Source organism: Triticum aestivum, chromosome 6D (assembly GCF_018294505.1).
Source record: "Triticum aestivum cultivar Chinese Spring chromosome 6D, IWGSC CS RefSeq v2.1, whole genome shotgun sequence".
Classification (NCBI taxonomy): domain Eukaryota; kingdom Viridiplantae; phylum Streptophyta; class Magnoliopsida; order Poales; family Poaceae; genus Triticum; species Triticum aestivum.
Genome location: NC_057811.1, coordinates 8,896,127 through 8,909,132, shown reverse-complemented (window position 1 = coordinate 8,909,132; position 13,006 = coordinate 8,896,127). Strand labels below are relative to the sequence as shown.

The 13,006-nt window shown below is 44.2% G+C and overlaps 1 protein-coding gene across 1 annotated transcript; it reads right to left on the bottom strand.

The window, feature by feature from the left end:
• Positions 1 to 10,124: 10,124 nt before the first annotated feature.
• Positions 10,125 to 11,623, bottom strand: LOC123143000 (uncharacterized). The gene has a single exon (XM_044561738.1). The coding sequence runs from the start codon at positions 11,516 to 11,518 to the stop codon at positions 10,364 to 10,366; it is 1,155 nt and encodes a 384-aa protein (XP_044417673.1). The 5' UTR covers positions 11,519 to 11,623; the 3' UTR covers positions 10,125 to 10,363.
• Between the last annotated feature and the right edge of the window lie 1,383 nt (positions 11,624 to 13,006).

Sequence of the window (13,006 nt, the reverse complement as noted above, 5' to 3'; positions counted from 1 at the left end):
GAATTTAGCTTAAGCCTTTTGGTGTGACCCTGATCGTATTCGAATCAGAGTCGTTAAATATTCTCATGATCACTAGGGGGCTTCCTGTTCAAACATAGGTCGTATTCGAACCAAAGAGAACATAGCTATCGGTACCCTCTTGATCGGCACACTGCCGAGCTCACTAGGGGGCTTCTTGATCGTATTCGAATCATAGCTCAACCCCTTTTGGGAACCGACGTGGATCGTATTCGAATCAGCGTCGTTAAACAACTCTCAAGGTCATTTGGGGGCTTCCTGTTCAAACATAGGTCGTATTCGAACCAAAGAGAACATAGCTGTCGGTACCCTCTTGATCGGCAACGCCAAAGCCACTGGGGGCTATATGATTGTATTCGAATCTTAGCTTAACCCCTTTGGGACGGTTTTCTGATCGTATTCGAATCAGAAGCCTCAAAATTTTTGAAGTCTCTTTTTGCAAACAGTTTTTGGATTTTATTTGAATTTGATCATATCTAAAGTGTATATGAGTGGTGGCTATTTAACCCGGTTTGACTTTGGATAATAAGTCGCCATCATATGACAATCTTAAACATTTGGAAGTTTTGATTTCTAAAGGTTGGGTTATCACCCTTACTGCACAGGTCATGTAAACCAGCAGTACAAATTCAATATCACAATGGTTATATGTGAGATATTATGACCCGCCCTGCGGTAAACCGTCAAGGGATTTTGTGATCTACTTGTGTGCAGGATAAAACTACATTTGGGTGGTTACCCGTCCTGGCTTTTGATGTTAAGTCGCCAGGGCATATGTTGTTTAATCTCTGTGCAGGATTTACAGAGCTATGATTTACATAAATGATTAAGTTCAAGCCCATCATCAAAGATTGAAATTGGTGTCTCAAAAGGGTTATCAATTCTTGATTTTCTCAAAGGCTATAAGCCGCCGGGTTATAAAAGTCCCGGCTTACAATGGAGGCGTATTAAATTGCCATCGGCCAAGAGCCGCCGGGTATTTAAACTCCGGGTTTACTTATCAACAGATGAGGTATTCAAAGTCGCTTTGGCGCAATGGCTATTATTTTATCAATGGATATGATTTATTCTACAATGGAAGGAATAGTCCCGAGTCGCTGCAGGCTTACGACCCGGCACTTGGGGGCTACATTATTCAAAGTTGAGATTACATCAAATATGCAAGTCCCATGTCACTGCCAGCATGCACCATGGCACTTGGGGGCTAATGCAAAGTCATTTTTACTGGCCTTATTGAAGACCCGACTCATCACATTGTAATGAGCCGGCACTTGGGGGCTACCAATTGCTCCTGTCAACAATTCAAGGAAATATATATAAAGTCCCAGCTCAATATTATCTTACTGAGCCGGCCCTTGGGGGCTACACGTTACTGCTCAAATTTACATCATCATATTTACAAAGTCCCTGCTCATTATTGCATAATGACCCGGCCCTTGAAGGCTACATCGGTTGAAGTTTTGTGAGCATAAGACAATTACAAGTCCCAGGTTGATGCAAACATGACAACCCGTCACTTGGGGGCTACAGGTAACACGGATATAAGGAGAAATACTTTCGAATTCTCAGTTATGACCTGGTGTCTGCAACAATCATAGCCCGGCGTCATCAACAATTATGACCCGGCGTCGGCAACAATTATGACTCGGTGCCATCAATATTTACAAACCGACAATTTTGGTAATATTAAACCGGTAAGTTCTACATCGTTAAACCGGCTGAATATCAGATGATTATTTCAAGACCAATATTTCTTAAGCCGGCGTTTTGAAAGCCGACTCAAGTGGATTATTCTTCACAATTTTCTCTACAAGAGACCAATGTCAGCAAATTGACTCTGAAGCTGGCCCATTGACCCGGACTTTTCAAAAGAAGTATCTGAATTTTTTGTATTGACAAACTTGAAACATATCTGCTAAAAGAAGATTTACTATGAGATCATGGACATATACATATTAACAAGGAAATGATAAGGACTTAAAGATGATCAGGTGCCGGTTCAGGAAAATATTTAACCCGGAACACAACCTATCAAGTTTGTTCTTGTGCTTATTTTACAGGATCAGTTTAACATGAATAAATCCAAATTAAACTGGGGGCTAATGTCGGGGATATACCACGCGGTATGACCCGGCCGGAAGTATGACCCGGCCGGACTTGGCGCTTCACCGTGACCCGCCGGAGGACTGGCGACTCACGGGTCTGGCGGCTCACTGTCAGACGACTCACGAGCCTGATGACTCAAGGATGACCCCGACGGCGGGTCAGATAGAAGACTAGGCCCAAGGCCCAGAAGGCCGGCTCATGTGATGGTGGGCCGGCATAAAAGGAAAGGGATGACGAATATTTCCTTTACGCGGAAGCAAGACCCGGACTTGTATTCAACTTGTAAGAAAAGATAGACTAGTCCTAGTCCTACTAGGACTCCGCATGTAACCCGCCCCTCTAACTTATATAAGGAGGGGCAGGGCACCTCAAAGAGGGACAAGTAACAAGAAACAATCTCTAGGGCTAGACACCGAGAGCCGGTTCCCGGCGACTCTCCCGTGATCATAATGAGACCTAGCCTCAAACAGCATGTAGGGTTGTTACCGGATGATGTTTCCCGGGGCCCGAAGCTGTCTAAATCCTTGTCTTGTGTTGCGTCTCTCGATTCCGATCAACCCCTCTCAAGCTACCGCATAGATGCATTGGCCTCACGACTAAGTCCTCACACTAGGACATCTGCCGTGACAATTCCACGACAGGTTCAGAAGCACCCCCAAAATAATGCTCAGCCATCTCTTCCTCTTCCCTGTAGTGCTGACTTGTTCCTTCACCACCTTCATCTTCTCCCCTAGCCCAAGACTTGTATGAAATTTTCTTCCCTCTGTAATCACCCCTGAAAAACTCAAAATCTGAAGAGGATTTGTCCAACTCATCTTCATCTTGATCTTCATCTTCTGCTTCAATGCCTTCAATTTCAACTGCCTCTTTTCCCTTGTTGAAATTACAACTCTGCTGTGTGTTAAAATATGGATCAACAGGCACAACTGGAGGCTGTGAAGAATTTGAGACAGGGTAAAGGACACCTTCTTGGGAAACACTATAAACAATGGGATCACCAACTTGACTCAGTGGAATCTGCTCTTCAAGCAAGGTGTGGTCCATGTTTGCATCTGCTGGATTTGGGTCACTAGCCTCTCTCACTGTTATGTTCAATACTTTCTTCTCAGCAAACAAATCTAGCATCTCCTCCACCTTCTCATCACTGTCCAAAACCTCAATCCCCTCCAGCCCCTTACCCTCATCCTTAACATATGACAGATAGGCATCCAACCCATAGCCCTCAAGTTCAATAAGTGCTAACAAAAACAGGTAATTCATTTCTGATAAGGAAAACTTCCTTTCCATGTTGTCTCTACCCTGAAAATGCAGCCTCAATTCCCATACTTCATCATCCAAACTATGCAAAAAAAGAAACAACACATTCAGATTTCTTCAGATTTTCAAGTTAAAAAGTATGCAACAGTTTCACTTGCACAACATATCATCCAAACCTAAACCCTAATTCATATATTGCTTGCAATGTATACATAATAATATACCAAAGAAACTAATTCATTAACAATATAAGAAACAAATCCTAACCCTAGTTCATAAATAAACTAAGAAAAATAATTAAAACAATTCATAACTTACTCCACGCCACCAAGTGAGGAGGCCCACTGGTGCTCGCCTTCTGGATCCGCGTGGATGCATTTGGCCACTGCCCTGGCCGCGCGGAACGCCGGCGACATCTGGACCTCCTGCGTCGGTGGCCCAGACGAGCGCTGGGTCAGGAAACTTGCGCTGCCTAGCCACTTGTTGACCTCGGAGTGAGCACCGCCCTCGCCGCTGGCTGTCGGCCCAGGCTCGCCGTCGTCCTTCTTCTTCGCCGCCGCCATCGTCGGGGGAGACAGAGAGCACAGGGGGAAAGGAGGAGCGAGAGAGAGATGCTGCCGACAGAGAGAGAACGACAGCGAGCGAGCGGGTGCGGTCCGACCGCACCGGTCGGTCCGAATAACGGCCGTTAACGGCCTCTCCATCACGCGCGGCGCTGACGTGGCCTGACAGGCGGGCCCGGACCGTCAGAAAACGGTTTAAAACGCTGCAACGGGCGATTTGGGTTTTTTGAGACAGCCGACGAGAAAAGTGATAGGTATCAGTCACAAACAAAAAAGTGGTGGTTTTTTGGAACCATAGGACGAAAAGTGGTAGTTTTATGCTATTTACTCGGTGCCAACTCACGTACACAGAGTGACTTTGTATCTCACAACGTTTACATCTGCATTCCCTCTCTTTAATAACCTCCAACCAAACAAGCTAGAGAGGAAAGTACCAAATCTTTGAAACTTATTAAGAAATTATTGGTCTGCGTGCATTGATGAAACACAGGCGATAGTGCGGCTCTATAAATTACAAACGATGGAGCTGGTTTGAGAAGAGCAAATGTATGAGTTTCTGTTTTGGCAAGCATGGACTGAATTGAACCCGATGAACATAGCCAGCTCAGTGACCATGCTCTAGAATGGCCTTTTGATCTCTGCATGCATGTTGAAGCTAGCTAACTAGGATTGAGAGGCAACCGGGAGCAAACACACACTTTCATGGAAGGGATAACCTCATTCGCTAGATAGCTAATCAGCCTGATGATATAAGCAAGTTATGTCGGCTAGTCCATTCCATCATTTGCCTGTAGACATCCCCATCCTTTCTTTATAAGTACCACTGCTTCTCACGTTGACCAAGGTCAACGCCACGTGTCTCTGGCAACTTCGTCTAGGCGATCCTCAACCAGCCTGTTTTCCGTGGTGAGTTGACTACTAGTGCAGTTGCATGTGGCGCTGGCAAATCAGTAATGACCATCTTCTCCTTCACTGGATCCTCGCAATGAAAATGTGTGATACATGTACGCAACACTTCTGTTGGTCTAGCAGGTTTCCCATGTGTCAGTTCATTGGTTCATGTGCCTCATCTCCGACTGTGTGGACTGGAATTTGAAAATTTAATGGGTTCTTCTTATTAGGACTTGCTTACATGTTCGTGTGGGGATGATGCTACTTGCTTATAGTAGTACATACGTTCTCGGAATTCCAGATCAAATATACAAAAACGCGTATGTACAGAGATGCATGCAGCTAGCAATTGCACATACGCATGTGGAGCTCTGCACGCATGTGGCGCTAATGTGCTAGCAGCATTGCATGTGGCTGCAGCCGACTCAAGAAGCCTTGATCATGTGCTGTACACTTGTAGTCTAGGAGTAGAGGATGGTTAATAGTATAGAGAACTGCTGGCTATATGATGTTGCCACGTCATCTATAGCCAAATTTATAGCCAGCAAGTATAATAGTTAGATAAAATTGTGTATTACTTTATTGATACATGATTCATCTCACTATCTCACAAGGTCTCTAGGAGCATGTGTTGCAGCTGACTGCTAATCTGTAGTCGGCTTATTTTCTCTCTCTACCAAGTCAGCAAAATATAGTATTTAAAGTCGTATAGCCCGCCTACATCCCCTTATTGAAGTAATTAAGTTTGATCGCTCCCAACAACCGTTACTCTGCCAAAAAATAGCAGTCAGAAATGGAGAGCTCAGAGAGGAGGGCGATTGGAGAAAGAAGGTAAGTAATGGATGAGGTTGTTTTCAAAATCTAGCAGAGAGAAACCGGAAGTTTTTGTTTTATTATGAGTGATGCAAGGCACACACATGAACGACCTAAAATGAATCAAATGATCATGGCTAGCTCATAGATCATGTACGCTGTATCCATGCATGCATGTTAGGACAAGCTAGCTAGGCTCGAGAGGCAACCAAGTAACTAAGGCATGCTAAAACCACAAAAATATGAGATCGTACGTCCTTTTTATGCCACGGGTGGGTACACCCTCTTATCTAGCACCGCACAAGACGTCCGGGCTCTTCCACTCGGGACATGGTCTAATTCTCACTCGATTTTACAAGTTTGTTCATACACATCTGGTGTAGTTGTACTGTTTGATTTCAGAGAGTTTTGTTTTGGTTTTGCACCAGTCTAATTGTCAGACTGACAGCTAATTTATGCGCAAAAGAAAAGATTGACAGCCAATGCTCAAGCGACTGAGAGTTTTTTTTTTTCAAAAAGGGGGGCTCCCCGGCCTCTGCATCACAACGATGCATACGGCCACCTTAATAAAAAGCAAATAGGTTCAACAAGGTCTTAAAGTCTCGAAAAAGTAAAGAAAAGCTCATAAAGAGCCAAATAAAAAATAGCCAAAAAGCCACAACCGGCTGGCACAAGAGAGATAGGAAAACTAATTGCCTATCCTATTACATGACCGTCATCCAAACCGGTTGAATATATCCCGTGCTACCATATCCCAAGCGACTGAGAGTTAGCAAATCTATATTTTCTTTTTCTTTTGACAGGAAGAAACAAGTTTGTTGATTATAAACAAAGGAATCTTTTACAACAATGCAGAATCTTTTTATGTCTTCCCAGATAGATCAGGGAAGATACCCACAAAATTGGAAATGTGTTTACTCGCTTGCTTTCTAGCACTTGCTTTCGCTTGGAAATGCGTGCGTGCGTGTGTGTGTGTGTGTGTGTGGTATTTACTTTATCAGAATTCGAGATCAAATATACGCGAAAATTTATACGTAGGGAGATGCATGTCACAGTTGTGCACGCATTGAAGAAGCCAGACCCATGTGCTGTCCTACTGAAGTTTGATTGCTTCCAAATACTTGTATTCCTGCTTACTAATTACCTGAAGCTCATCAAGTATATATGCATAGAGTGAGATGGAGTGGAAAATCATATAGACCGGAAAACATACATCAGTCCAGTCTGACTGTCTCCAATGTTACTTCTTAGTTCTTATCTACACTAACATCAAAACAGCTCCACTTTACACTCATGTTCGTTACTTCTTAGTTCTTATCTACACTAACATCAAAATAGCTCCACTTGACACTCATGTTGGTGGTTTCATCACATCCTGGCTACTGGGTTGGGGCTTGGGAGGCACTCAGAATTCAGGGTATACTGTGAGATTTCATGGATGTGGTCGTTTGCTGTCGCCCGGCTTCGTCGGAAATACAGAAGTTACCTGTACCATGGAGCTGTCGACACGCCTGGCATGTAGGTTCTGCCATGATGATATGGCGCCATGACTTAGTGATAGCATGTAAGGTGAAACTTTTGCAATTATTGATCGCTTGATGAAGTAGAGTAAACGACTTTTCGAGCATGTTCATGTTCGGCAGTTCTCCACAATCAAGTATGTAGCACAGTACAAAACTAACAAGCAAACAGAGTGACCATGAGCATGAGGGCTATCAGATTATCAAAAGACCAAGACTGATTTGCGTTTGAGCACACAGATACAGTCAAAATGGTCAGCCATCTTCCAAGCGCCGCATCATGCGCAGATCAATTACAGGTCCAAAACTGTTTGACTACACACCAGAAAAGCACCTTAGCTGTGTCATAATTAAAAGATACATATTACATATTTCCATGCAACATCAGTTAAAAGTATCTTCTCACAGATCCCATGGGTAGTAAGTATTAACCATATAATTTGGCATACTAGCAAGAGGTCACAAAAAAGTTAGCTGTAACGCATTGTTACAAGATATATGAGAACTTAAAGCCAAATGTAGTTCAACAAAACAAATGCAATGTATTGTCATCTGTAGACTATCGGTGCTGATTATTTATTTATTTTTTGACGCTGTCGGTGCTGAATTTTGACAAGCTGGAATACCTGGAACAGGATGTCCCAGTAAACCACAAGGTGCAAATGTCAATGGCAAACATATGTGCAGCAGCAGAAGTGGGGAATTACTATTGAACCACATGAACTAAACCAAGCTACCAGCAAACTAGACCAAATCTACACCCTCCTCGAACTGAACCGCATGCAAACAAGTTCACTGATAGACATCAGCAAGAAGGCCAAACAATGTTCTTCAGCCATTCCCCTGGTGCAGCACGCCAAGATTCGTTCCAGCCATGAACGACATCGTAAGTTCTCACTTGCCACCAACTCTCTATCATTTCTCGTAAAAACCAAGTTAATATGAAAACAGCTGAATTTCTCGTTTTCCAAATCGTCCAGAACAACAAAGCTAACTCCAACAGCTATCATATACACTCTATTATTCAAGGCAAAGAAAACTCATGAACCCTTCACAGATAAAGCTCACAACCAACCAGTTCAGAAAAAACAAAAGAAGATGGATGCTCGAGTTGCTGTACCCGAAGTTGTCTGAAGGAATGAGAAAAAGAAAACAAGGATTTTTGTCAACCTTGCAGACCTGTAAATGCGCTGAATTCTTCTATGGAGCTAGCGCACCAGTCAAAGCACAGGTCGACAATGACCATATGGAGCAAGTTAGTATCATGGCACACTACCTAGAACTCGATCAAGCGCGCTACACTGGCTTCGACAAAGGTCCGGTCAGATATCAGGAAAAACATCTTAACTGTATCACAGAAGATGTATATTTATTTTCACGGAGCATCAGTTACAAGTCTGCTCTTACCCAGCGCAATTTGGTATGCCAATACAAGGTCAAATAAAAAAAGGTAGTTAACTATATAAGTCATTGCTACGAAATAAATCAGAGACAGTGTAGGTGCAACTGTACAGAAGACATTAATTCACTTAAGATAGAATTAGCAACTAATTCGTATACACTATGCTGGCATCCAGTGATATCCAAAATCAATATTGGTAAAGAGTCAATAATTGATCTTATGCTCTAACATTATGACAGCTCAGATGCAGTATTGTCATTGTATACTTACGCTCTGAATCATTTTTTTCATGACATACATGAATATTAGCCCCAACAAAAATATATTCTTATCAGTGATTTGGTTCTGGAGCAAATGAAAATCTCTCCACGTTATAAGGGCAAAAGAAATTCAATATATACTTAGAATTATACAAAAGAAATTGAGCACCTAGTAAAAGGGATGTTTACTTGTCATGACTCATGAGGATGTCCAGGTGCATGGCCACAGATTCCAAAAATCACACACATAATGAGAATGCTAATATAGCAAGGGAGGACGGTTTTGCAAGACAAACAAGTAGCCTGCGATAGGAAATGTAAATGATTGTCCACAACTTACTGTTGATTCCTAATAGCTCAGCTGCATGATTACTTATTGAATCAATGGAACACTACCCAAAGCTCTCAAGCACTATAGTGGATCAACCAACGAGGCAACAACAATATACAGAGAAGGGATTTTGCAGAATTCAAGCAGTATGATATGATTTTGCTGTCATCTCATAAGCAAACAAATTATCATCAGAAAGTGTCGAGTTAAGAAGCACATTCACGACTAAATGAGAACAGGAGTTCAGAGGCCAACAACCATGGAAGAAAAACAATGTATCGAAAACTTGTTCAAAATATGTTCAGTGATCAGTTCTCAGGACAGTAAAATTCTGAATAACGTCCAGTATCACATCTGTTAATGCCTAGCTCTGGTTTACATAAAGCATTGCCTGTAAGTAATACTTGAGATCAATCTAGGCAGATTGGATACTACAGTAAAGAGGTAAAAATTCTAACCATTTGCTACAATTAGAACAAGAAACCAACAAACTGGGCCAAAACTGCCTCCACAGATTGATCAACATACTGTGATTATCAGCAAGTCCAAAATAGTTTCTCACAAAAAATATTGTCTAGAATTGTCATTCAAAGGAAATTTTATGATGACATGGACATACCACTACTCATGAATCTAATTACTAGCTTCATTAATCGTTAGCAATGACCAAACTAGCATGTCACACTCATACTATACCAGAGGTCAGCATCTTGTTAGGCGAGCGCACTGAAACAAAGGTTGCAAACTTACTGCGCCAAGCAAAATCATTGTGTTGCAGTAAGGATTTTAGATATTTAATTGCCTTATGAACCTTTACACCACAGAAGTGAGATTTCAGCCTGGCAGGCGATAAGAATGTAAGCCAGCATAGAAATTTTAATGCATTGCATAATGGCCTGTTGTCACACTTTCTTAGTTTCAATATCTGTGTTAAATAACATGGCTTCAGGATGAACAAGTTCATAACAAGCCAACAGACCATGATTACTTCTCTACCAAATGATACACTAAGATATCTAAGATTCAGGATTCAAATCATCAGTTTAACCAACCGTTAGCAATGACCATCCCAGCATCTAACAGAGTGGAAGACCAACATCCAGTTAGTCAAAGTACACCGAAATAGGAATTACCAGCTTACCACACAATCAAAACTTTGTTGCACCGTACAGAGTTTACCAAATTCATAGCCCATTCTTGGTTCATGTAAATCTGAATCTAGTTGGCACTTCCCCTTTGCAAGCAGCTGCATAGTCTTCGGCAAGGTGTGGTGCAGCTTGCTTGTAAGGGCATATGAACTTGTCCAAGAATTCCATCTCGGTGGCCTTGACAAATGTATAGTAGCACGTGTGACGCTTGAGCAATCTGTTTTCAGTAAGAAACTTCATAACATAGTACCAGGGCCTGAGCCGGCCCTCCAAGCTATAACTGAGCAATGATGGGTGGCGAGCAATGTACGCCGGCTCCAACCCCACCTCAGAGATAAGGAACTCAGACCTGCGCTTCAGCAAGTCCTTTGACCTCGCCAGTATAAACGGCCCCTTGGACACAGCAATGCCAACCTCGGCATCCAACCACCTAAACGTCTTCTTCAAGTAGTCCACTTTGGCAGCGATCTTGTCCTCGCTGATGTATGAGACGGCGTGCAGCGCTTGCCTGAACATTCCAGAGCCACGGGGCACACCTATACCTTCGGCGCACGCAACCATCGCCAGGACGCGCCCTGGTTTGGCGGTAAACATCCTCGGCGCACCGATGAACAGCTTGGCAATTTCACAAGCACTTAGCCCGCACTCTGCTAGGAGCTTGACATTTGGCTTGACCACCCTCTCGAGGTCAGAGCCGAGGACATGTTTGAGCGGCCGGAGCAAGTTGTCGATGGGGCCGAAGAGTGGAAGGTAGTACTCTAGCTTGGAGACGACGGATCTGAGGCGGAATTGGGCGGGGGCGAGCGAGACGAGGCGCGCAATCTCAGCTTGTGACAGGCCGACGCCGGTGAGCCCGGCGACGATTGGGGTCAGGGTTCTCTCCACGCCGGCGCAGAGGAACCGCGGGTCCTTGGCGACGACGGCCGCGACATCAGCGCCGGAGAGGCCGAGGCCGGCGAGGAAGGCGAGCACGGCGTCGGGGTTGGTGGGGCACTTGAGGTGGGAGAGCTTGGCGGAGGCCTTGAGTGCCTGGGCACGGGTGAGGCCGCAGGTGGAGACGAGGTACTCCTCGACGGCGAAGCTAGGGTTCGGCGAAATGGCGGATGCGGCGGCGGAGAGGAAGCGCTGGAAAGGGAGGAGTATGGAGGTGGAAGGATGGGGAGCGGCGGAGAGGAGACGAGAGAGGACGCGGTGCCGTAGGTGGAGCATGACGCCCGCGACGGCGGGGCGGGGCGGCGGCGGCGGTGGCGTTGGATGTGGGATGCGGCGTGTGTCTCCTGCGATGGTGTGGTGTGTGGTGGGGGATTTTCTCTAATTAACTTAGGCTGAGCCACTAAGTAATCATCCAATCCCTGCCATCCAAATAACATCCAACGGCCACCAGAACATGTTTTATCTCATAAATAACAAAAGGAATTCTTATCTTTTTTTAATAAAAAAGTCTACAGGTCAAAAAAGGTTCTTATCTTCTACAAAAAAAGTACAGTTGTATTGCTGTCAAAAAAAAGTACTGTTGTATTGTAAAATGGTGGGATGCTACAGGGGCAATTTTCACGGAGTGTGTGCATATAGCTACAACAATGAGGGTCTCGTTTAAGCATTGTTTTCGTTATTTTAATTAATCTGTGCATGGCTAGCAAACTATAGTTATTGTAATAACTTCCAGTTAGCATCGACACCACCACAACATTATCATCATCACCCCCCTCGATGACACATCAGTCACAGGTAGCCAACAATGAAAATGACATAGTTGTGACACTTAATCGCTGTTGGCATGAGACATATGTACAATGAAAAGGAAGCTCTGAATTCGGTAGAAGAATGTGATCCACCACTCGGCACCTTCATGGTTCTCGTATGAGTAAATTGCAGAAAAACACCAGTTTGAGGGTTCGGTTTTCGAAAATCACTACAATACACAATCGTTGCAGAAAACACCATGTCTTTAGTAATGTTTTTGCAAAAAACACTGATCGGCGGATTGGGCTCGGTTAAGTGAGTTTATGACAGGTGGGTCCCTACTTTTGCGTATGTGGCACTGTCGGTCGTCCCGACCGCCGTTAGACGGCGTGAGACGGCGCCGTTTGATGGACCCGGTCAAAAGACCGGTCCAGCCACATCTTATCCACTCGTCTCTCTACTCCTCACTCGCTCTCATCCGTGTCTCTCTGTTCTTACTCGCTGCACACGCAGCTGCCGCCTCGCCATGGTGTCGTGGAGTGATGGGTCCGACAACAGCGAGAACGGTGTGGAGTACGTCAGCTCAGCTTTCGACGACGGCACCATTAAGGTAAGCCCTTAGAGTCAGGGTTAGGGTTAGGATTAGGGTTTGTGATTTGGGGATTTCTTGAAGGAGGTTGTTCTGAAGCTGTGCATCAAATCTCTTGTATTCCTATGCATTACAGATCCCTGCTACCACTGAAGACTCCGATTTTGAGGGGCCTGAAACGGAGTTGCTTGTTTTGTGCCATGGACATGGGAAGGCTGCAGATAGGTGTGTTGCTTTCGAAGGAATCCACACTGGCAGGAGGTTTCTTTGTTGTGCAGAGAAGGTGTGGATCTAGTATTTTCCCCGGGATGTGGCAACATTGTTAAGTTAGCTCGTTGTTTAGTGTAGCATGCTATTAATAATTTAAGACAGAGGATGCATGGGTTCATGGTGCAGGACAGAGGATGCATTTTGTTTAGTCCGGC

Coding starts and splice junctions, on each gene's coding strand:
- LOC123143000 (XM_044561738.1), bottom strand. CDS start 11,518: ATGCTCCACCTACGGCACCGCGTCCTCTCTCGTCTCCTCTCCGCCGCT.